This window comes from Cydia fagiglandana, chromosome 5 (genome assembly GCF_963556715.1).
Source record: "Cydia fagiglandana chromosome 5, ilCydFagi1.1, whole genome shotgun sequence".
Taxonomy (NCBI): domain Eukaryota; kingdom Metazoa; phylum Arthropoda; class Insecta; order Lepidoptera; family Tortricidae; genus Cydia; species Cydia fagiglandana.
Genome location: NC_085936.1, coordinates 2045313 through 2072387, shown reverse-complemented (window position 1 = coordinate 2072387; position 27075 = coordinate 2045313). Strand labels below are relative to the sequence as shown.

The following is a 27075-nucleotide window of genomic DNA, read 5'->3' as shown; positions in this document are numbered from 1 at the left end:
TCGAGCGTTATTAATATTATTTTTCGTTAACCCGCTCCTTGAAACCGCGCCATAGCGGACGCCGTTTACGCTTTTGCCTAATATATCGAGATTTTTTATTGAGTTTATAAATTTTATAATTTAGTAGAAATAATTTTAATCTAAAGAACTACTTGTTATTTTATTCAAATTCCTAAATACTCTCCATTCCTAAATTGTGCTAATTACATGAATTTAAATTTTTCTTGCCTATGACTAAATTTTAATATCAAATCATCTATTTTTAAATCTAGATTTCTGTAGATTTGATGAAACTACTAATTAAATCTATCATTATGTAACAAATACACTTCTGGTCAAGGTTACCTCCATTTCAGGTTATTTAAATATTTTGCATTTTAAATTTATTTATGAATAGACATTTCTTTTATGTAAATACAATCATTCGAAGATTAGAGATTAACTTACTATTACTATGTTAGTCATACATATTCATCAATTAATTTACTAATGAGTTGATGAACTACAATATTAAGCGTTTTAATGTAAACTTCAAAACGCTTAATAGTGTATGAGATCAACCCCGAAATCGCGAAAAAAAAGTTTAGAAAATGCATCTCCCATAGAAAATGGATTAGCCAAAATGTATGAAACAGCCAATTTTTTATTCGTAATATCGGGGTTGGTCCCATAGTAAAAGTTGCTCAGTATAATCCCAAAACCTCCCTGACAACGGGGATGCAGTTAGTTTTTAGCCACCCAGTATATGATTAGAAAAAAAAACATAATAAGCAATAAACACTCAGATTATCGAGCTGGTAATGTTGAGAAAAACGTGTACATCTTGATAATACGATCACGTAACTCTAGTGATGGGATATCCCGCCATTATATACATTTATCGACTATCGATAAATTTTGTACCTATATTTAAAGTACTACAAAACGACAGCACACAAAATAAGGATAATAGTTATTTTAGCTTCTTCAAAACTTAAAAACACGTTTCTTTTTGTGTCTTTTTTACACGCTGTATAAAGGTGCCTACATGTTTTATTATGACTTTAAAAACGGGGCCCATGCAGTTAATTCGTTTATCATTTATCAATATACCACAGTTTATTTTGTTTAATATTGTTTCATTTACGTTAAGTATTAAATAATTATACGGACTCAACGTATATCTCAAATCGACGTATTTCAGATTATCACACGAACACTAATGAATTTATCCTAGAAATAAAGTGTATTTATCCTAGAAAATTTAGGAACCGTAGTGATACGAATTTAATTGCTTTCCGCGATATAAAATCAGAGATAATAAAATAATACGGACAAATTTGAAATCGCTTTAGTCCGGATTATTGTAGAAGGGCGTATTAAGTATTTAGGCCTTGTCCTACGCGTAATGTCTTAACATAGCGCCATCTCGTTCCTTTTCTAGGAGAGTCAAGGTAAATAACGCTATAAGCTATTAAATACACTATTGTTTTTGTTCTTTGATCTCAAAAGTCCAATGACCGGTTTTTATAATTTACTTATCCCCTTTTCATACATTGATCGTAACCACGTTTGACACATTAATTGACTACATTCCGCATTATGCATGCGCATGAGCACAGCATAACGGAGATAATCACACGTACAGATAACGGCTTGCGTGGCATCGACACGGTGACGTCACTAGCTTGCGTAAGATGCTTCCGTCGATTTAATTGCACAGCACTAGCGCGAACTCGGTAGTGGTGAATGCAGAAGTGTTATGAATGTTTATAAAAGATATTTATTTGAAAAAAAAAACTATCATCATACAATAGAGTAGCTAACGGGTTAAGGAATAAACGTCTTGTGTTTAAAAAAATAATATATTTTGATGATTAAACTTAAATCCAAGCAAAACTATACATATATGTGAATTGAAAAATTAATCAGTCCCTATTTTATTATATCATATATCGTATTTTTATAGTGGCATTACTTACTTATAATACTTGTTTCAAGGGTAGAGAGTGCGAAAAATAGAATTACCTACTACATTCAGAAACATACCTACTTTCTAAGTTATTAGTGTGATTTTTGCTGCAAACACCCGTGACTATTAAGTGCAGTCACAATATTTGTACCATAACAATTTCGGGCGTAAAATATTAAAATTAAAAGACAAAAATACAACAACAGTAAATATGTTTAATACTCCTATAAGTGTTAAGTAAGCATAAAATAGCACTCATGTGCAAGCCATCGGCCCGATTCGAACTTTAAGATACGTATGGATTAGATATGTCAGTGTCAAAAGTCACGTTTCTTCAAACAAAAACGTCACTTTTGATACTGACATATCCAACCCATATCGTATCTAGTCGTAAGATTTGATGCATCTTAAAGTCCGAATCGGGCAGTGAATTATATAAATGCCACTAACACTTTCGCGTGCCACTGTCCACAGAGCGACTCCCGCGCACCGCTTCCCCGTTTTTTATCGATCGTCGTGCGACATTTCCCTTTGTTCTTACTCACTTACTATGTTCCTCATTAGTGAATTGGTATAGTAACCTAGTTAGTACGATAGTAGTCACGACAAATTCATCATTATTAGCTTAATTAACGTTACAAACCGTTGCTCTGATTAAGATATAAGAACTATCGTTAGTTATCTCGTTCTTGCTCTTAGTTCATGCACGCAATTATTAGTACATTGTGTATTAAGGGTCATCATCATCATCATCTCAGCCATAAGACGTCCACTGCTGAACATAGGCCTCGCCCTTTTTTGGGGGGTGAATGCCATAATCGCCACGCTTGGCAGGCGGGTTGGTGATCGCAGTCGAGTACACCGAATTTGAGGGACGCTGCTGCCCGTTCAGGCGTCCACCAGTGGTCTTGGACGTAGTTTAAGGACATACCCGGGTATTAAGGGTGATAAAGAATTTACGAACGACTGTGAGTTGAAGCCCGAATCCAAAGGCGAGGGCTTAATTAACACGAGTTCGTAATTCCTGTACCGCCTGTGGCACATACAATCAGCCTTATTCGAACTTTAAGATACGTCAAATATTAATTATGTCTAGGCTGGATTAGATATGAACAAACAAAAACATCACTTTTGGCGCTGAAAAATCTAATCCATATCGTATCTAAACGTAGACGTAATATTTGACATCTGGCCGAATATTTTTCATCACACTTGTAAGGAAAGAAAAGGGAAAACATAAAACTTAGATTTAATTTCGACATACATTACAGCCACAGGTTGAAATCTAGTATTTACAGACCGCATCGCCTAGTAAGTGTAATGAAAAAATACATTACAGCCTTACGGCGAAATTTAGAATTTAAGGACTGCATCGCCCAGATGTAATAACACATTTTACGACCCAGTGTAATGAAAACAGTTATTTTTAGTGTTCCGTACAAAACTTTGTTCGCGGAACACTTATGGGATCACTTCGGTCTTGCAAATCAGTTAAGTGCGTTTTTCTCAGAGACCGTTTGACGTAGATAAGATACCTACCTAAAATTTGGAACAGTTATAGCAATTACCACCACTCATATTGTAAACAAGTCAAAACTGCTTATTTCTTATTTGTAATGGAAATACGACTGCTATTTTGGAGGTGCCACACCAGTCGTATGTTTTTGTTTGTTTACCTTTACTTAAACTCATAAACGGAATACTTGGAATGTTAAAAGTGGTGTTGCAATCAGTACGAATATAGCTACCGTTAGTAAAATAATTCGATTACCAAATCCGATTATTATTAAATCGCCTTGATACTTTTACAATTCAATGACAAAATATGTAAGTGTTGTGAAATATAGAAAGTGAACCATATGTTGGTGTAACGGATATTACAGATATATGACGGCTAACTATTCTACTTGTTGGAGTGTACGTCTAAAAATTAAAGATTCTAGTAATTCTGAGCTAAAGTCTATTTTAATCGAACTTGCTAATAACTATGTAAACAAATCGCCATATTGAAATTGTCTCTGAATGATGAATTTACTATTGATGGGCAAGACTCCTACTTACTACTTTACTAATGTAAAACCATATCGAATAATAAAATATCAAAAGTCAAAAACAAGTAGTTACTTATTTTTAATATGTTTAATCATGATCAGAAGACAAATTAGTACTTAAGAATGATGTATTGATGTATTTTATAACCGCGGCGGTAGGTACAGAGCGTGGGTTGGGTAGCGTGTAACGGGTTTATATCACAAACTTTAGTCACAACACTACCCATCATAGATAATTGTAGAATTTAAAAGAAACAAAACCGTCATTTCATCAGGTCCTATAACCTAATTTATGAAACCATTTTAAACTTTTAATTAAATATCCAAGATGCAGTTAAATATTTATGTATTGTACGGAACGGACCGTTTCAATAGTGTATATGTGTAGGTATGGTTTCAATGGTATTTGATGAGGTGGTGTGAAAATTCAAAGAGAAAAAGTGATAAAAGAAAGTTACGTTGTTTGTTTACATAGTTAGCAAGTTCTATTGAAATAGACTTTACCTATAGATATCTTAAGTAATGCATGATGTGTCATTTGAAATTACGATTAACGTATGAAAAATATACCTATAAATAACAATAACTGTAAGCCTAAGGTGGTCCGCTCTTTATCATTTGCCATCATGCCTGTCACGTTCTAACAAATATGTAAGCGCGAAAGTGACGCATGGCATGACAGGTGATAACAATGGGACCATGATACCGCTTCTGGTTAACCCTTTAACGGTCAAATCGGTCTGCGTTTGAGCTTGGGTGTAAATGTTTTCGTATGTCCGGATGTTCTCCTCTGTCGCAATACTCAACCGGTTCTCGTGAATTTTGTTTGTGCTGGATCGATGATTAAATAGGTTTTTCTCCAATATGCTCGGAAATGTTCACCTTACTGTAGCAAAAATAGTACAGGAAGTTCTTCGTTAATGTCAAACTCTAACTAAAAAACATCAAACTATCGCTGTCCTGTTCTAGCGGACGGGAAGTAAAAAAATACTACAGTAATAACTTATTACTGTAGTGTTTTTTACTTTTTAATAATAAAAAACGCAAACAGCCAATTATTATTGCCGCGAGCCGCTTCTACACGACCCGATCAGCTATCATTTCACGTGTATGATCGTGCGAATACTGCTTAATAAAATCAAAGATTATTTTTATATTTTTTTAAAATCTCATCCGTGTTCATAAAGCTTACATAGTTTGTCAAAGGACTTTCTCATTTCAAACATAGACAAAGAGAATCATACTATCTTTGTCTTACACTAGTACTAGCACCCAAAAGAAAAGGATGGGTGTAGTTTTCCTGGTTCTTACTGACTGAAAAGTTGGTTTGACAAACTATATTGCGCAATTATATTGAATGAACGAATATTGAATGGTACTGAATGGCAGAATAAGTTTGTGCCTTTAACTTTTAAAAATTAATTAAAGAGGGAAATTGTTTTTGACATTTTGGATGTGAAGGTTTGATTTGAGTGATGCTTGATGCTTAAATAATAATTATTTTAGCTTATTTCCTCGCATGTTTGGAGAAAAGCACTATATATGCCTCGGCAGGAATAGCAATTCGTGGATTCGTCTTCTTTGTCGGACTCCGCTTCGCGTCGTCCGACAAAATCGAAACTCATCCACGAATTGCCCTTTCCCGGCCTCTGCAATAATGTACTATTTTTTGTCGATTCAGTTTTCGAATTTGTTATTAAATGCATTTTTTTTTCCAGTAGGTCGAATATAGAGTGGGCCCTGAAATTACTAGCTTCATTGAACGTTACCAATGATATTTAATGCCCCTTTTTAAAACAGCCAGGAGGTGGGTCCCGAATTTGGCAGTTCTTGTTAGGTGTTTCGGAGCCCAATTAACTTTGGGAAGTACTGGTATAAACTAATATTTAAATGAATAAATACATAAATATTTTTACAAGTGTAACAAGGTTATTAAACTCAAACGAGAATCCGACAATTTGCTTAAATCACTGCTTAAATAGCAATCCAATAGCGAGCCGTTCCATGGTTTAGTTACTGTAATAGAGCGGCATTACGATGAAAATAATCTGCTATCGATATGATACGCGAAATACGCAAAAATAACTATTGTGCCCCCGCCTGCCAAGCGTGGCGATTATGGCATTCACCCCCCAAAAAAGGGGGAGGCCTATGTTCAGCAGTGGACGTCTTATGGCTGAGATGATGATGATGATGATGATGATGAACTATTGTGTAGAAACTGAAATAAATCTCATATACTAAGAAAAAGTGACCAAGGCAGAGTGCCCCAGGCTGGAATCGAACCAGCGTCCTCTGCTATCGCGGCAGGTGCCTGAACCACTCGGCCACCGGGCCACAGCGGCATAGGTCGAATTTTTCCAACTATATGCACTTCTTAAATTATTTAAAATAAATAGTTAAAAAAATAAATAAATTATTAATAAATAATAAATAATTTGGAAATTGTTTAGAAATTATAGAATTTGCTAAGCGGGCCAGGTCTTTAAAATGATCTTTACGTGAGTTTATTGTTAAGAAAATTTCAATTTCATAATTTATTTACATGACTAAGAGCGTGTCTAGGTAATTTTGAACACCTCGCCCGCTTAGCAACTTCTGCTGCTGACGGTCAGTAACGGCTCGATTCGGGAAATGAATTAGATCTCTACTAGACCTCAACAAGTTACGATATGGATAATTTAAAGATATTTGTAAGATAGATATGTCAAATTTGACGTTTCCGCGATTCTGGAGGTCCTCTTGAACGATTTCTACAAGTTATGACTTAGATATCCAAGTCACATCAGTCGATATCTAATGTAAATCTAGTTCATCATTATCATCTCAGCCATAAGACGTCCACTGCTGAACATAGGCCTCCCCCTTGGACCTCCATACATGCCGGTTGGAAGCGACCCGCATCCAGCGTCTTCCGGCGACCTTAACAAGATCGTCTGTCCATCTTGTGGGTGGGTAAATCTAGTTGATCTCTATCTATATCGTCTCTAGATCTTGTGATTATCTCGTTTTTCGAATACGCGTGTAAGTCACGGCCAGACGCTTCACTTTTGATGCCAATATATATTTAATGAGCGCAAGCGAGAGGCACTAAGTGTACTTAATCACAGTGTCGAATTCAGCAACATATTTTTGAAATCTGAATGCCACTCTTGCTCGACTTAACTACTACGACTAATTACTAAGTTATTATGTTTGTTATAATTCGTATCGGTTTGGTTTACTCATAGACTCAAAAGTTGAGTTATTACATAATCTAGGTACATATCCCTACATATTATTTCAATAGATTCAGGGCCCGATTCGGATTTTGAAATAGACATATATTAGATATCATTTCACCAAGATACGATAACGATATGTTTAAGATCTAACCTGTCAAATTTGACATTTGCGCGATTCTGGAGATACTCTTGAACGATTTCCACAGGATATGACTTAGAGATCCAATTCCCATCTAATAGATATCTTACTCTATCTAACGTAAAAGTGACATTGGTTGCCCGAATTGCGCTGCAAAAGAGAACTAGTTGATATCTAAACTATAACGTATCTAGTATGTGTCGTCTCTTGTGAATATCTTGAAGTTCGAATACGGCAGTCAGAGGTAATATGTAGTAATAATACCACTCACAATAACTAAAGGCCTGTGCACGGCTGCGTGTGCGTGACGTGCGCGTGTGCGTGCGCTAAGATGTTGGAGCCGCACACGCACACATCACGCAAGCGGTGTGCCGTCTCTCCTAAGGATCTGTATACTACAACGCCCCACGCGAACGTCACGCACACGCAGCCGGTGTGCACAGGCCTTTAATGACATCATTCTGATGTCAGTGTCCGTTCGAATTGGCATGTTAGCCTCCTGTAACGATTTATTGTTAGAATGTAAAAAATCGTAGCAGCTCTACGCATGCTACGAATATGCGTAGCGCTTGCTACGCTTGTGTTTAGAAACGTTAAATTTAGCATCCTTCTATACCTTACTATGGTATGTTAAAATTAAAGTACTTATTGATAATTCTCAAAAACAAAAAATCTTCCATAATGTCGCAATAATGTGGAATTTTTATTATCTAATTAATATAAAATAATTACTCTTTCTTTTTTTTGCAGGTAAGTCCAAATAAAAAACTGACATCATTGGTAAGTTTAACACACTAACGCCACCATTTTCGTAGCGGAAAACCTTGGAACTAACAAGTTAGACTGCGCGCGAGTGACCAGGCTTGGACCTTTCACTTTTTTAAGGTAAGGTCGGTAGTTACAAATGTATTGCATAGATGGCGCCAAATTGAAGTTTAGAACTTATTTACTGATCCTTTCACTTTTTAAAGGTCAGATGGTCTCTTTTTCGATATTCGAACGTAGGTTAGTAACAAGGGTTTTGCATAGATGGCGCTAATAACTCGGAAATTGTTTTAGCCTAGCGTCAGCGACCATGCACTGGGCCTTTTACTTTTTATAAGGGTCTGGTTTTTAGTAGTTATTGAAGTTTTGAATAGATGGCGTCCAATATTACTGTGATTACAGTTGTTTATAATGTTACGTGATTTTAAGGTACTTCTAAGGTGGACCTTTCACTGGGTTTAATAATATAGGAGCAGTATCGCTAGTTGATAAAGGTTTACATAGATGGCGGTGAATATGATTTAAATTTTGACCTCAGAATGAGGTACCTACGCTGCTTACAACCGCAGAAGTAGTGGCTGATGTTTAAAATGGTATCTTGTGCAGATCTCAATAAAGTCTTGTTTAGATCTTATTGCACTCTTTGACCACCGCGGTACTTCTGCTGCTGACTGCTGACGCTGTACAGTCTCCATCAGATATAACGGAGCGCCCAAGGCGCTCACAAATATCTTAACATTGTCGAAGCGTTAGAGTGCGTGTTCAGATATTTTGACCACCACGGACGCTCCAATATATCTGATGGCGACTGTACAAATCCGTAAGCGATAAAATCATTTCATAAAATTCATTCTATAATATCATATGGGAAAACATAAATATTTTTATAAAAGAACTGAGATTGCAAAGTACTATGTGTTTCTCTTATTTTTAATTTATCTTGCACTAGTTACCTGTTAACTATTGTGAATTCCTCAATTGAAGAAAAAAATTGTAAGAATGAGTACTAAGCATTTTTAATAAAAACATTTTTAGTTGTTATAAATGTGCACTTGTGCAGTAAAACAATAGTACATTATTGTCGAGGCTCGGAAGTAGCTACTTGCAGGCTGAGGATTCGTTTTAAACGGACGACCTTGGGAGTCCGTTTAATTGAATCCGAAGCCAGCAAGTAGCCTTCTAGCCGAGTCATATATAGTGCTTTTCTCAAAAATGGTGCAAGAAATATAAATATCAGAGAAATATTTTACAAAAGCAACGTTCTTACGTATATATTTTCACAGAAAAAAGCCCTTGCCGCCTTTTTTTTTTTAATAAAATAATAGAAGTGTATTTTTGTGCCAAAAATACGCCAACCTATTTGAGATAGCTAAATAGTCGCGGTACTAATCATCTGTTTGGCTGTGTAATGGGCCTGTGCCTTCATTTGATATGGTCATTTCAACTTTTAAAAAGTTTGGATCGCGACAAATAATGGAATTTGTATGCAACATTGCAGTCCCAAAATCGAGACTGCAATGTTTTTAACTTTTTAATTTTTGACTGACCATAAACTATGCGCTTCGCGACCTATTTTTCAGAAGGCAAAGTCGACTTTGCCGTCCATTTTTGAGAAATAATATATTATTAAGCCGCATTCACACCTACAATTTCAGAAGCTTAAACAATGCGAATTTCAAAACACTTAAAACCACATTAACACTCAATAACGACAGTGAGTTTAATTAGTTTATTCGCTGATTCGCGATATAAGTGCTGTTACACACATAACGACATAATAACAGACGTGTGGTGACCCCGTTACGCGCGGGTAAGAAAGCGAAATGAAGACGGGAAATGTTGGTCGTATCTAGTACTTAGAGTACCCACACGAGGTTTTATTGGCTTACAAATAGTTAATATGTAAATTTCATCAAATTTCATCCACTTTTTAACCCCCTTAGATGATGAATTTTCAAAAGCGTTGAAATCACTAATCTTTGTATTATAATACCCTTCTACGGAGTTACAATCTTATTCTTCTTATTCTAGCTAGGTGCAAGCCTTACATTTGAAAAAATATTTATTTACCCCTTTTGACCCCTAAGGCCCACTTGCACCATTCCACAAACCCGGGGTTAACCGGATGAGCTTGGCGTTACCATGGTTACCAGTACAATTTGACATTAAGTTAAAGGTTTAACCGCTTAACTACGGGTCAGTGGAATGGTGCAAGTGGGTCTTAAGGGACGAACCTTCAATAACGCTAAAATCACAATTTTTTATTATATAACATAAGCTTTAAGTCCCTTATACAAAAATATACTCCTTTTAATACAAATTTCCAATCCCCTTAAGCAGGGTAAATAGGTGATGTCTGGGATAAAGACTATCCCGTATCCTTTCCCGGCTAATTAAATTAAATGTTTTCTTAATCGGTTCAGCGGTTTAAGCGTGAAGAGGCAACAGACAAACAGACAGATTATAACATAACTAAAATAGATGAAAATGTAAGTGCTTTTATTTTTCCAACTATTAAATTATACAGCACTCGGAAATCTTACATCAAACGCCCAACACATTAAGTACACGAAGCACGCTCAAAGATGCATCTCACGATCATAACTGGACTACCCACTAACCTCAATCCACCTCAAGGCCACAACGAAAGTGAAATGACGATGATAGCGAAAGTAAGCAACGAAAGTAAGAGTGAATGAAACTGAGAGTATTAAATGAAACTAAGAGTTGTGTTGAATGAAACTGAGAGTGGAATCAAATTGAAGATGAAAGTTACATGATTTAAGTTGAAAATTATGCAATCGCGGTTAGAAAGTGTATTGTGATGATTTAATTTGGTAAATTAATGTATTTGTCATTTTATATTATGAAATAAGAATTAGAATTAGATTTAAACTTGGTTTGGTAGAGATGACCTACTTACAAAATGCCACTTATTTAAATGTTCTGTCAAAAAAAAAAACAACTACAAACAAATATTGTAAATATTTTTATTTTTTTTATGATGTGGTGTCGTGGTCAAAAATCGTGGATTCAAACCTTGGCTAGGCTGTGACGTACCTAGAGAGGAGAAAAAATCTTTTTCGAAAAAATGCATAGAAATGACTAAAAACTCGGATACCTATACAAACAAGATTAGCGGAAAACTGATTCAAAACTTGCTTGCGCCTACGCATACCAATAATAGTAAACAAGTATCGAAAATTAGCATACTATACGCTACTGTAATACCACTACAATGCCCACGGGGTCACTGACACGTTCGAATACATCGCAATCGTTAACGATTGGTCGAGAATTAATGATCGTAGATCTTAATGAAACAATGATTTTAATGATGGTGTTGCAACGGCGTTGCAGTTATGTTGGTTTATGATTTAGTATCGTTTATTCGAAGGTTGTCTTTGCTGATCATATCATTAATCTACGTTTGATGTGCAATTTGCAATACAACGCAATAAGTTTCGCGATGTTTAGTTTCAAGACAAATAATAATTACAGCACTAAATAAGATCATATCATCATCATAATAAAATAGGTATAGTTATGTGTTCTGTAATACTTGTTTGCTCCTAAACGTTTCTCACTGCACCCACCTTGACATTTTTCTGTTTGGCCCTATGGTTGACTGGTAAAGAATGCCACAAGGCATTAAGTCCGCCTTTTGTACTTTTCTTTTATATGCAATAAAGTTGAAAATAAATAAATAATGAGCTCTGCTCCTCTCAATGGAGTAATTGCCAATCCTCTTTCTTTCATGGGCCAGTCTTTTACAAGGCATTATTCTTCACTTGGTTGAGATACGTAATGTAAATATAGGCTTTCTTCTGCTTCTCGTATCTTAAATACTGCCTTCCAGAATTTTTAAGAAAAGGCTAAGAAAGAAATTGAATCAAAACGGTCGCACTAAATAAGTGGGTCATACTGATACCATAAACAAACTTATGTTCAGATTTATCGAAAAGTCAAGGATATAACTAAAATAAATTTTTAGATTCATTTAATTTACTTTTTTTCTTCTGCTAATTTCTGGTCCAAATATTTGATAACTTTTATTTATACTTGATATCTCGATAATTTAGACATGTAAAAATAGACCTAGTTACCTACTTTACGATACAAATGAGTTTATTTAATGAGTTAACCTCTAGCTGAACTTTGAACTCAGTTAATCATTTAAACGACACACCTTCGATCGCCCGAATCGGTATTTAAAATGATGAAATGGTAAATAAATTAGTTACGTTAACTCCGATAAGAAAACCCGTTATCTTATAATTACTTGAAGTGTATCATGTCATTTATCACGAGATAAGAAACACTTGAGTTTAACTTAATTATGTTACAATTTTAACCTGTCCAACGACTATATCATACAGCAAATTGTTGCAAAGCTATTTGACCCATAATGATCTGTAGTAACTAATGCATCAATCCTTACCCAGCTCCGAGTGAAAACTCGTCTATCCACCATATGCCAACAGCGCATAACTACTATCATATTTCGGACACACAGTGCGCAGAGGCGACGAAAGTTTGGAAAAACTGATTGTGATATGGACACACCTAAGGCAGGAGATCACGCGGTCGTTCACCAATAAGATAGACCGATCAAGTTAAAGACTCGTCATCCTCTGCTTTCTACACGGTCGGAGACGCGTTGGACAGAAACCGGTGGAGACAGATCATCCGCTCCAGATGCAACCCTTATACTGACCACTGTCCTCAGACATGAGGGACCGACCAAAGAGAGATCTGTAGTAACACACGTCTGATACTGAGTCGCTACGACCCAAATTGTGTTAGTATCACACGTGTGATACTAGGGCGATCCACGTGTTAAAACCATAGAAGCATTAAAATGTAGATGTAACGATACGATATTGAACTTTAGATAATTATTTAGTTACACGAGTTTTAATCAATGACAATGTAAAATCGTGATTGTAGATTTTCTTCAATCCTCCAAGGTGATAAGTATTTTATAAAGCCACTTGAAAAATTCACACGATTCTCAAATTACTCGTAAAGTGGCCAAGAAAAAAATATTTAGGTAGGTAATTGAACAATAAATGTTTGTTGGTCAATGCCAATTATTAAAAGCTTATTTTTTCTACAAAAATGTTAGCTTCACTTTTAGTTGGGTGAAACCAGAAGGTTTGGTATTTAATAAACTGAGGTACTAAATATATATTGAAGATTTTATTGCCAGAGATGATGATTATGTTTTGTAGATAATTGTAACTAAGCCTTTAAGGGTTAAAAGTTATTGCCAATAAAAACGTGATTCTTTCGAGTTTAAATTTGAAGAACTTAATTATACAGACTAGGTCCTACAGGAAAGATTTCGGGGAAGAAGAAGACTAAATTATTCGAAAAATGTATGACAAATCGTGTGTATGAATTTTTCGAAAAATATCATATTTTAGACAACAACCAATACGGTTTCCGAAAACACCGCTCAACATCACTAGCGGTTTACCAATACATATTTAACATCTTATATCACATAAATAATAGATCATATAGCGTAGGGCTCTTGTTAGATATGACAAAGGCATACGAAAAAGTCTCCCATGAAATTCTACTTTACAAACTACACGGGATGGGAATACGTGGTTTGGCTTATAACTGGTTTCAATCATACCTCAAAAATCGCAGGCAATGTGTAGAAATAAATTACTTTGACACTGAATCAAATGAAGTCAGACCCGTTACATCTGATATGCGTTACACGACATGTTCCATTCCACAGGGCAGTGTATGCGGATGCCTCCTGTTCATAGCCTACATTAACGACTTACCGAAAGTCCTAGACACCAACACGACTTGCGTAATATTTGCAGACGATGTGTCACTACTTTTTAATTGCAAAAATAGCATTGAATGCAACGACCGCCTTAAAAATATTTACAATAATCTAAAAGACTGGCTTAACGACCATAACTTAGAAATAAATTTAAATAAAACAAAAATTATACAGTTCAAACCAGTGCAAAAAAAACCTTTGGAACTATACCTAAATGTAAACGCAAGTAACGTACAGGAGGTTGAGGAATTTAGTCTTTTGGGTATAACAATAGATTCCGGAGTAAAATGGAAAGCACATATTCAACAAGTTAAAACTAAATTGTCAAAATTCCTGTATGCGCTTCATATACTAAAATCAAATACAAATTTTGAATGTGCATTATCTGCATACTACGCAAACGCATACGCATGGCTCTGCTATGGTATTGTGCTATGGGGGGGCAGCACCGAAGCCAAGCAACTGTTTGTAATGCAAAAAAAGTGTATACGCGTCCTTGCAAATGTACGTCTTCCAACTAGTTGTAACCCATATTTTATTGAGTATGGTTTATTGACATTGCCCTGTATCTATATACTGCACTCTGCTCTCTTTGTTCGTGAAAATCCCCACTTATTTGAAGTAAAGCAAGATAAGCAGAGAACTAGAGAGCAGTACCGAAATAAACTATTGGTCCCAAAATGTAACCTAGAAATGTATAAAAATAGCCCACACTACAACTGTATAGTCATTACTAATAAAATTCCATATTCCATTAAACAAGAACCTCGATATGCAGTATTTAAAAACAAGCTGAAAAAATTATTAATTGAAAAATGTTATTACTCTGTAAAGGATTTTATTAACGATGACAATTTATTATAAACCTAATTTAATTATAAAATTGTATTTAGAGTATAATTTGACTTTGAAAATTATTAGAATTAATTTATTTTGATTGTATGAAATTATATTTGTTTTAACTTAATTGACTCGAATTTAATTAAATTGATTTTATTATTTTTAATTAGCATTATTTGTAATTTTATCCAATTTATTTTATTTTGTTTTATTGTTTTAATTTAAATTATTTGTTTTTAATTAAATCGAATTTGTTTTAACCTAATTTAATTAGTTTTAAGTACCTATGTTGTGTGCCCTAGCAGGGCGTCATGGACTGACTTTATTTAATTATTTACACCTGTTTGCGTTTATGTACATGATTATACAATGAATAAATGAAATAAATGAAATGAAAAATAAAACGGAGATAGTGGGACGACCTTGAGACATTTTGTAAAGAGTGGCGGGAGTGTGCATCGGATAGGACCCAATGGCGAGGCCTTTGCCCAGCAGTGGGACACACCTATAGCCTAATAAAAAAAATTATTCAAATTCAAATTCAAAAGGCTCGAGTTTTTACTTTATACTATTTATTAGATAAACATGTTTGGAAGACGGGCAGGTAATTTCCCGGCTTAGCAGAAGAGACTATCGGATGCAAATAAATACGGCTCGTTCGGGAAATTAACTAGATACGATATAGTAAAGATATGTGACGTTCCACGGCAAAAGGTACCTCTTATGGCGGCTGGCGCTTACGTCGCATAGCGCTGCAATAATATTGGAGCGGCGCGGCGTTAATAATAGTTGAAGTTTAAGTCTTTACTATATCGTATCTAGTTAATCTCTAATTCATTTCCCGAATAGCGCTGTAATCTTACAAAATAACCTCATAGGAAGCCCTTCGTCCTTGGCTACGGTATGCTAACAATCGGTTAAACAAGCAGACGATCTGATAGGCCATGTCCGTCAGTGGTGCAACTTTCGAGCTCGTCACACTTCTGCACTGACGTATGACGCCACGGTGTGTGAGTGCGACTTGAGCCGAGGGCCACGGGAACAGCGAGTCTTGGATCGGTTTACGCACATTTTACAATATTACTACCGACCCGGCTTTGCACGGGTCACACAAAACCTTGTCAAATTATACACCTTCCTCAAGAATCACGCCGTGATTTGGGAAATGAATTAGAGATTAACTAGATACGATATAGTAAAGATATTTAATAATCTTACAAAATCACGTCATAGGAAGCCCTTCGTCCTTGGCTACGGTATGCTAACAATCGGTTGAACAAGCAGACGATCTGATAGGCCATGTCCGTCAGTGGTGCAACTTTCAAGCCCGTCACACTTCTGCACTGACGCGTGACGCCACGGTGTGTGAGTGCGACTTGAGTCGTGGTCCACGGGAACAGAGAGTCTTGGGACATTTTACGCACATTTGGGAATATAATGCGTTGTCGAGACACATAATACATAGCATAGGATGTACGAGTATAGTCGGGATTCGTCCGGGTCGCGAAGTTGGAATCGCGACACAACGCGAATTTTAATTATTTTGTGGTGAGCGTTCCCACTAATTAGTGCACTGCCTTATAGTTCAGATTCGAAAACCGCTACTAACTTTTAGTATGTTTTTGGGCATGGCATTAGGTTTCCAAAACTGCCAGGAGACAGCGGCGCCGGCCATCTACTTCAGCGGAATAACGCCATCAAAATGACTCCCGCCTCGTTGCGAATATTGCATATTGTACTCAAACTATGCATGGCACATACACGTGTGGGTTATTAAATGAAAGCCAATTAAATATGCTATTAAATTAAATTACGCAAAACTACACTAATGTGCAAATTCAAAACTACTAATAAAGATTTATTAACTAGAAATTATTTTATGAAAATGTAAAGTTTGCTGTATCGTAATGTCAATATTTTTACCGCTAATTCTCTAGCCACACTGTAGTAGCCTAGTTTGATCCTTATACAATATTCACTTACGTTAGTCATAGTATCGACGCATAATATATATTTTCAGAGTAATTGATATAGAACATAAAACATTCCCGTGGCAAGTTTGGCGCGGCGGCGTGCTATATCTTTTGTTTCTTTCTAATTTCCAAACTTTACACCCCCTCTTAATCATAAGGTTTGAACGTTTGCCGTATAGAATTTAAATACATTGGGAAACTATAGATAAGCTTAATAGAACATTTCGCCACGCAGCTCAGAAGCTGTGCGATTGAAGATTACGATTCCATGGCTTTGCGTAACAGAAACATGACTACATGAATTGCTTGTATGTCTTTCTGCGTACCATTTAAAAGTGGGTCTTAAGTAGTTACGGATTAAGTTCATTTTTGGAGAATTAGAATTGGATAAGGGTTGGTTTGGAATTGGTAAAGTGGTATACGCATTCCAGAAAGTTCGATTGATGATTAAATTTAGATTTGACCTTTGAGTATTTGATCTAATTGAATAATAAGGAGAAGTAGTGTAATTAAATCTAAGTCCTTTTATTTAAATTAGGTTTTTTATTAGGTTTCCTATGAAAGTTATCGAAATAGATGAAACTTGTATTGATCCTGCAATCGATGTACCGCCTGATGATGATGCTCTCCTGACTGATTTCGGCCACAGCGACTGTGTGCACTGGAGTAGGCAATTTTTTTTAACTCGTGTTATTAAAGAGTAGCTGATCCACTCTCTGGTGCGCCCTTAGGTGGCTCACGTACCCTATCTTCTTGCTAAATACTCGACCGCACTTAGGGCACGTCAGCACACCACCCTATATAATTGTAGGAAATTGGGGCTGGCGGCCGAGCCTTAAGCTCATCTCGTTTTTTGTCGAGCTCACTGCGGCGTTCAGCCTCAAAAACGACTATTGAATACGCCAGCAGTCAAATAAAATGTACAAAAACCAAAATGTTTAACCAAATTACTCATGAATTTGAAATAATTTTAAATTGATCTTTTTATTTTATGAAGGTATACTTACGAGATTATCCGTCCATCTAGTTTGTAGGTGTCCGGCACTAAGCTCATCCATCCGTTACTAAAGATTTAGCTCCCAATATCTTCACCCTCTGTTAGGTTGGCTAATATAACCGTAGTTTGACTAGTTTTCCGCTGTATTACTACATTTTGCACGCATTCTCTATAATTATACGCATAAAACCAAGTACGTTACCGATGTATATCAATCTTTTACACCCTATTTGAGATTATGCGCAATGCTTGTACAGTCGCCATCAGATATATCGGAGCGGCTAAGACGCTCACAAATATCTGAACACGGCTCTATTGTCAGGGCGTTAGAGCGCGTGTTCAGATATTGTGAACACCTTGGCCGCTCCGATATATCTGATGGCGACTGTACACGATTACAACATCGATTTTAATGGGGTCCATAAAACAGATTATAATCGCTTTGTCTCGAATCTACATAAAACAAAGTACAATACGGTTTTTACGAGCGCGGAGACAAAAGGCTTTTATACAACCAGGAGGCCTAAGCCCGTCAGCATTGGGACATATATGTAGTTAGACTTTGACCACGCTTACTTTGCACAAAATTGGCGGTGAGATTGCATACACATCTATCATTATAAGCTCCATATTTGACATGTAAACTTACATAACATTTATAATGTTTTCAATTTTAAATCTGACTTGTTTACATGCATTAGAAGCTATAGGGCCTATCGCGATCCACGTTCGACGTGTTGCCTCCCTGTCACACTTAATTACGAATTAATAACAGAGAGACAACACGTCGAACGAGGTTCACGGTAGGCCCTGTGGACATATGTGTCATTAAAACGTGGTTAATGAAATAAATATACGTGAAAAGGTAGTTACTTAACTATTGTTGCATATTTCTAGTGACATTGGTCGAGCAGAGCTTTAAGGGGCCCACTGATTAACAGTCCGCCGGACGGTATCGGCTTGTCAGTTAGAACAAAATTTTGACAGTTCCGAAAAACTGACAGGCCGATACCGTCCGGCAGACTGTTAATCAGTGGGCCCCTTTATATATTTCGTCGCTTTATAACAAAACATGTGATTTGTTATTTAACATTTTCGCAACACACATCCTCAGCTCTGTCGCAAACGAGACTAAATCACCGTCCACCAACATTTTGTAACCGCCATTTACTAAATGGCTGCCACTAACTTACAATTTTATGCATCATGACGTGTTATTACAGTTTTTAATGTGCTATTGAAATCTTGCTTTTAAACTATAGCTAGCTGTATGTAGATACTAAATATTACGCAAAACAAAGATCTCGTAGCTATAATGTCGGGACGATATTACGCCATGCGCCGTCCGACGATACGGATCTGGGTCATATTGTGCCATTTCGTAAATCTCGACAATGCTAATAATATGTATTTTTATTACCCCTAATATACAGCTTAACGCTCAAAACAATAATGCTTTAGTGTGGGAATAAAACAAGTGCATACAATTATCTTTTGGCAATGCCAAACTTTATTACTCAGTTCGTATAAAAATTAAAAATACTTTTCACAAAGGAAGAAGGAAATTCTATAAAATAACAGGTACATCAACTCAGGACTAAAAAAACATAACACCGATCAGGCTAAGCTTAAACAAAAATCACAACAAAAAATAGACTAAAAGGAGTATTTTTCAGTGCGTTTCGTGCGCGGGTCGAGCGGCGGTACCTCCAAGTATCTAGCGGAAGCTACTATGCTTCTGAGGGCGCGCCGCTCGGCCCCCGCGCGTCGTATTACCGTGCTAAGCTTAAAATTTACATATCACATTCAGTTTCTGCTCCCTGCAGCCTCTAATAGCTCTCATGATGTCCATACTCGTGACCATGACCATGAACGACAACCGGGACGGGGACCTTTACCGGGTAAGGCACCGGCTTCTCAATGTGGACGGGCACGTGCTTCTCGATGTGGACGGGGTACGGTCTGTCGACGGGTACTTTCACGGGGTAAGGCACGGGCTTTTCGACCGGGTAGGGGATGTGCTTCTCGACGGGGTAGGGCGCTGGCACGGGCACCTTGACTGGGTAGGGCACGGGTTTCTCAACATGGACCGGGACGGGCCTGTCGACGGGGACCTTCACGGGGTAGGGCACGGGCTTCTCAACGGGGTAGGGGACAGGCTTCTCAACCGGGTAGGGGACGGGCTTGGGCACATGCACGGGGTAGGGCCTGTCGACATGCACCTTGTATGGGACATGCACGATCTTCTCAACGGGGTAAGGAGCGGGCACATGGACGGGTACCTTCACTGGGTACGGGACCTTCTTTTCAACTGGGTAGGGAGCGGGCACCGGGACCTTTACTGGGACATGCACGTGCTTCTCTACGGGGTAGGGCTGGGGCACGTATACTTTATAGGGAACGGGCCTGTCAACTGGCACATGAACTGGGTAAGGTACCTTCTTTTCAACAGGGTAGGGCGCGGGGACATGGTAAGGTACTTTGACGATCTCCTTGACTGGGTAAGGGACGTGTTTCACAACCGGGTAAGGTTCCGGGACAGGTACTTTAACCGGGTAAGGGACTTTCTTCTCAACGGGGTAGGGGATGTGCTTTTCAACCGGGTAGGGAACTGGGACGTTCTTGACCACGGTGATGGTTTTGTGTGTTTCTTCGTGTCCATGTCCGAGTCCATAGCCACTGTCCCAGCCGCTCTCGAGGCCGCCGTGTCCGTAGCCCAGTCCTATGTCGAAGAGCCCTCGCTTCTCGTGTTTTTTGTCGTCGGTCGCCGCCTCTTTGGTGTCGGTCACTGCCACTTCTTTTTCTGCTTTCTTTGCCTCCTCCGCGTGCGCGAAGGCCAGAAGAGCCACCAGACTGGCGGCCACGAGCTGTAACAATCACTTATGTTAATTCGGTATTTTTAAAAGCAATTAAAATGTATTAGTCATGAGGGGTAAGAGAAACAGTTTATTTTGCTCGGGGAAAGAGATAATTTATGAGGATAAGGAAGCGTTTCCCTTGCCCCAGTTTTTCACTACTTTGATTTAAAATTTACATCAAAGACGCTAATGTCCATTGAATGATATATTCAATAATTCGCAATATAATGCACTTGGGGAATCTAAAAGTGACTGTCATCGCAAACAAAAGTAAACGCAACTACGATCGTATGTGATAGTGAATTGAAAGCGTAATTAATACTAGACTGTCATTAATCGATATCCAGTTACGACAAAAGCCTTTCCGCGTTGCATAATTCAAATGCATGAGAAAATCAAACTAGAACAAGGAATAAGCTCCGGCGCACTGCACTGAGTCACTGTCACTATCACTATTTTAAATTTGGAATTAACCACAATGGAAAACAGTTGAACAGTTGTTAAAAACAGTTGAACACACCATGAGCTTCATGATGCTGCGCGTAGGTTGGACTGGAGTGAAGTCCTGAATGCGAATGATGCGTGGTTGGTCGTAGCTTCGCTATATATAGTGAGCTGCGCGCGCGCGTCAAAAACGGAGGCAGTAGGACCATGTTACACTTTCGCTTGCGAGGGGTTCGGACCGTGGATAGGAGTTTGAGGCTTAATTAGGTTTGTTCTGATCTGAATAAAGGTCTTTAAAATTTTAATTAGTTTACAAATACAAATACAAAATTCTTTATTTCAAAAAAATACACATATTTATGATGCAAGGGAGGATGGAGCTACACTGTAAGCAAAAATATGCCCGTGTTGGGTAACACCGCTCTTCCCTATGTAACATAATGAACTTAGGTATACAATTAAATTAAACTAAACTAATTAGTTACACACAATTAGTTTGTTTTGTAACATTAGGTAAAACTAAAAGTGCATACAAGTGTGCACCTTTAGCTAAAAGGCAAAATTTTAATCTGATCATTACAATCGTAATGTTGTTAACAGAAAGCATAGTTTAATGCGGGCTTAATTAGGTTTTGGTTTGACAATAATCTGCATCTGTAAGCGTATAATTAAAAAGTTGATTATTTTGTCTTGTGAGATTAATTAAAGGTGGCCCGACCTAATCATTAAACAGTTATCATAAAAATACAAAAAAAAATCCAACCCATGTTTTTTAAAAATTATGGTCACTTTAAAAATTCACTAAAAAATCCACAACCTGTAATGGTTCTTTAACTCTTGTTACTACAAATTCCATAATTTATTCTAATTTTTTTATTATTGTGTAATCTTGAATAATTACAGGGTGTGGATTTTTTAGTGAATTTTTAAAGTGACCATAATTTTTAAAGAACATGAGTTGGATTTTTTTTTGTATTTTTATGATAACTGTTATGACTTGGTCTATCATCCGTTTACGGCTTGACGTCGAATTCTGGGACACCCTGAATAATTGAGTCATTCGTAATTTGAGATTGTAATAAGCTAACGTTCCCCGTTAAAATCGTTAATTTAGTGTCTTGTAATCTTCTTAAAAGATATGATAATATTTCAAAATTAAGATTCATATTGATTATGAGGATAAATGACATAATTAATATGTATATACCGGTTTCTAAATTACAATATTGTTAACTAACGTTGTGAAAAATTCTATTTGAGAAGTAATAAAAACATTTATTTATTATAAAGCCAATAAAAATGATACAGTTTGCAAACATTTTCGTTTTAAATAAAGCACCAAAGAAGATTTATACTTCCTTCAATTTCTTCCTAATAAGTACCAAGTGTACCAACATAATAGTATTTAAAGCAGTTATGTAAATATTAAAATTCATTCATGCCCAGCACCCCCGGCGCGTCGTTAACGTTCGAGTACACACATTTCGACATTTCTCAGCAAACACTACTGATGTCTCTTGCGCATGTTTACTTCTATAGGGTATAGGTTACAGTACCAGCCAGAAAATATGTCACCTTTAAGGATGACTCACATTAGACCGGGCCGTGTCCGGGCCGGAACTTCCGGCGCATCGTTTTCTATGGAAAGCATCACGTGATCGCCTGTCATGTCATAGAAAAGTAAGCGCCGGATGCTCCAGCCCGGACGCGGCCCAGTCTAACGTGAGTCATCCTTTAAGGTGACAGTCCATTTCCAACGACAGCAGCACCACCATTCATTTTACTATGGAAATTGACAATAACACCGACGCGTTCGTACTAGTAGCTGCGGTCGGAAATGGAATGTTATCCTTATATTAATACACTAATTTAACCTTTCATACGGTGGTGGTACTGGTGCTCGACGCGGTCCCAGTACATGTCACCTTGAAGCTTAAGTCATTGTCAATAGAGGTGACAGCATGGTGTCATCTGTTAGGCATTAGCATGTCTAGCACTAGTACCATTACCTTATGTGTGTGGTGGTAAAAAACGTGGTTTCAAACTTCAGTAGTGCTTTGTGCTGTACAGAGATGAAAAATCATTTTAGAAAAACATGCAAAAATGTAATTAAAATTCCGTCAGAATAATTATCATTCCAAGATTTAATTGGTAAAACCAAAATTTTTAATTAGTACATGCGTTAAAAAAAAGAAAAAAAAAGAATAAGAAAATTTTTCAATCTAAAAGCAGTGGCGATGACTTCAAACCACACATATGATGATTTCAAATAGTTATTTCGTAAACAATTACCTACCACTTATCTCTTTAGTTAAACTAGAATGTATTTAGTTATGTTAAATAAACGATGCCACTTTAAATTCATTACGGTACACAACCTCTTTGACTGACATTATCATTCAGATTATTTAATAAATTGACCGATTGTGATTGTTTAGTTATTGTATTTCCACAATTACCTATATGTCGTATTGAATGAATGAATGAAAACATTTATTTTCAGGCAACTATTGGCCCATAGATACCTTAAAACTAGCATACATGTTATTACAAAATATATCTTAAAACTAAAAACACAATTATGGCTGCGTTCTGCGTTGCAGTTCGCAACCCCGCAGTGTCAGTGTGTATTATTTACTAGGTACTGTATAAAAAGTCGCTGTAAAACGTCATCTTCACAAGAATATTGTTACAATTTTCGTAACAAGTTTCGAAAAACTTATTTTGTTTACCGCATTACCTTTGTGCAAGACGACGTCATTTTACGTCATCCGCACCAAAACATCGAGCCCTGGACCTTGACACAACTCGACAGTTCACCTCGTATAAACCAATAAATAAATATAAATAAATAAATAAATATTGGTGGACATCTTACACAGATCAACCTAGCCCCAAACTAAGCAAGGCTTGTACTATGGGTGCTAGGCGACGATATACATACTTATATAGATAAATACATACTTATATACATAGAAAACACCCATGACTCAGGAACAAATATTAGTGTTCATCACACAAATAAATGCCCTTACTGGGATTCGAACCCAGGACCATCGGCTTCGCAGGCAGGGTCACTACCCACTAGGCCAGACCGGTCGTCTGAGTAATAAGTTTGAGCTTTTGCATTATCATCATCATCTCAGCCATAAGACGTCCACTGCTGAACATAGGCCTCCCCCTTTTTTGGGGGGTGAATGCCATAATCACCACGCTTGGCAGGTTGGCGATCGCAGTCGAGTACACCGAATTTGAGGGACGCTGCTGCCCGTCCACCGGTGGTCTTGGACGTGGTTTAAGGACATACCCGGGTCCTGGACGTAGTTTAAGGACATACCCGGGTCCCGGGGGGTTTGCATATAATTGAATAAAAAAACCAAGTTAACAAAATGTATGACAATAATTCGGTCAGGATCCTTATCATTATCATACACAGACAAGAGACAAGGGATTAAAACAAAATGACTCATGTAGAGTTAGACCTCTTGGTCTGCAACTATTTTGATAGCACACGGAGTGCGAGTGTTATTTCTCATATTCGTCAAAATTTCATAGAAGTTTGACGTTTAAATAAAATAACACTTGCACTAACTCTGACTCTAACTATATTGCTGGTTGCTACTACACAATAAGCTCTTTCAGATGTTATTGGTTCTATGCAATAGGCATATGTTCTAACCTATTAATTGTAAAATTGTGAAATGATACTATTACTTTAATGTACCTACTGTCATAAATAACTAGTTTGGTTATTAGTTAGATAATAAATACGATTATTGGTTTTGATAGTCGTGCATTGCATTGCTCTAATATAAGGTAACATTACGAGTTCTAGATATTAATATATCAATGGCACTTTAAATTGCATTCGACAAGTTATAGCAACAATCGTATCTATTTAGAAAACGCCAATCGAAACGTACGTTATAAATATTATTATATTAAATAAAAGATATCTTGTCATCCCGATACATTAATGTTAAATTGGCGGTATATGAATAGTATGAATGATTGTTATCTTGGTTAACTTATTTTTAGATTAACACATTCCTGTCAGGACCTTTGACAAGACGTAAGTATAAATTGAGTAGTTCAACTTTAAGTAAAGGTACTTTGTGAGAGAATATTTTTGTTTAGGCACTTTTTTAGTAAAAGCAGCTTAATAATCTAGCAAGAAAATACCGCCAGCATCTTTGGTACTATGCCGCAAAGGCGTTTTTAGATTCATTTGAGTGTTATAATGTTATTTTAGAGTTATTTAATCATAATATATTATAGTTATAGTTTAGTTTTATTAGTGAAGTGAATCTCCCGCCTGGTTAAATCGGACGTTTTTACTATAATACCTAGAGGGAAGATAAATTCAATCAGTCTTCAAAATCATTTTCGCCATCCTACACATACCCACCTTCGTCCCACCACCACCTACCATCCATACTTACACATTATTTGTGTTACGAAAGATGTACCAAAGCAACTGCATCAAACATAAATCACAGGACAACCGCCGTTTAATTCTATATTTGGTCTAAATGCCTAGACTTGATCGCGACTAGTGATAGGTTGTCCCATTTTTTGCCCTTCCAATGTTACGTATTCGTCAGACTAATAAGATTAAAATACAAGAAATATTAACTCATACGAAGAGGAAAAAATGTTCTTCTTTTTCAAATACCTAATATCGGATAATATTTTTGGCAGAAAGGTATAGAAAGGGCTGTTACCAGGGAGAGGAACACGGTTCTTCCAATGTACAACCTACTGATCTGCCCTGCTAAGCCGAGTGGCGCTATCTCAAAAGAAAATCCATTGCTAATTTATACTTTAGTTTCTATAACTGAGAATTCCATTTTGTAAATCATTTGTTTTTGAGATAGCGCTTTTCGGCTTAGCAGGGCAGTGATGGACGTCAAACGCCTAGCAACGGAACAACACGGTCTTTGTCGAATTTAATTTTAAATAAGTTTCCTAGCCCCCTTTTCATCAGTTTTTTTTATCTCAACCAATCTACATGGCTTTATAGTCGACATACCGTTTGCGAATTTTCTTTGTGGAGACCGCAGCCCGAGTAAATGGGCCCTAAGCTCTGGCGGCCGGCTTGACAGACGTTACGTCAATCTAAGAAGATATGAAATCATAACAGAAAATGTTTACAAGGAATATGTACTCCAAAAATCATGTACTCTAGGTCCATGGGGTCCCAGCGCGCTTAAGTTGTTCGCAGAAATCGCGAAGCGTCTGGTTGACGTAACTGGTGACCGAAGAGCTGGCGGCTACCTCGCACAACGTAGCAGTATTGCGATACAGCGGGGAAATGCCGCCAGCATCCTTGGTACAATGCCTCAGTGGCCTATTTTAGATTTAAGCTAGTTATTAATTTCGTTTAGTTGTACCACTGTATATATATATATTGTATGTAAATAAATGATTTATATATTCTGAAAAATCAATATATGTGGTCATGAGAATACTAGACCTACTGACAGTTTTGTTTCGAGGAAAGTTAGAATTTTATGATACAACGTCTGTAGTATAATATAATCGTGTTGATTTAAAATACTCCCTTCGGTCGTGTTTTAATATTTATCGCCACTCTTTCGGGTGTCCTCTTTTCCGCACTTCTATCGTAAATAAATAACTACTACACATGTGAATAAAATGACTGGATAATGGTGCTAATTATGAGTCCCATTATCGACTCGTTTGATACAATACTAAAATATATAGGTACAGGTGCTTTTTGTTTTTCACTACACTTAAGGCCAGTTGCACCAACCACATTTGACAGACTGATCACCGTCAGCCGGCGCGCCCCGCGCCTTTACTATGAAACTTTCCATACATCAAAATTTAGCGAGCTCTTTAACGATTCAAACAGTTTGGTGCAACCGACCCTTATTCTACCACATCGGGGCTAGTATCAAGTACTTATGTGTGTAGGTAGTTAAGTACTTGTACCTACGCATGTTTAAGTGTTATTATTTACTATAGAAATCGATACTTAAACTATATTATGAATAAAAC

At 37.0% G+C, this 27075-nt stretch overlaps 2 protein-coding genes across 2 annotated transcripts in view; one reads left to right on the top strand and one right to left on the bottom strand.

Moving 5' to 3' along the window:
* The window catches only part of LOC134664276 (angiotensin-converting enzyme), a 206487-nt gene that overhangs the window by 78573 nt on the left and 100839 nt on the right, over window positions 1-27075 (top strand). The window lies entirely within an intron of this gene.
* LOC134664299 (uncharacterized) lies at window positions 19232-21269 on the bottom strand. The gene is made up of 2 exons (XM_063520864.1): window positions 21128-21269; window positions 19232-20616 (listed from the first exon to the last, which is right to left on the bottom strand). The coding sequence occupies exons 1-2, from the start codon at window positions 21137-21139 to the stop codon at window positions 19579-19581; spliced, it is 1050 nt and encodes a 349-aa protein (XP_063376934.1). The 5' UTR covers window positions 21140-21269; the 3' UTR covers window positions 19232-19578.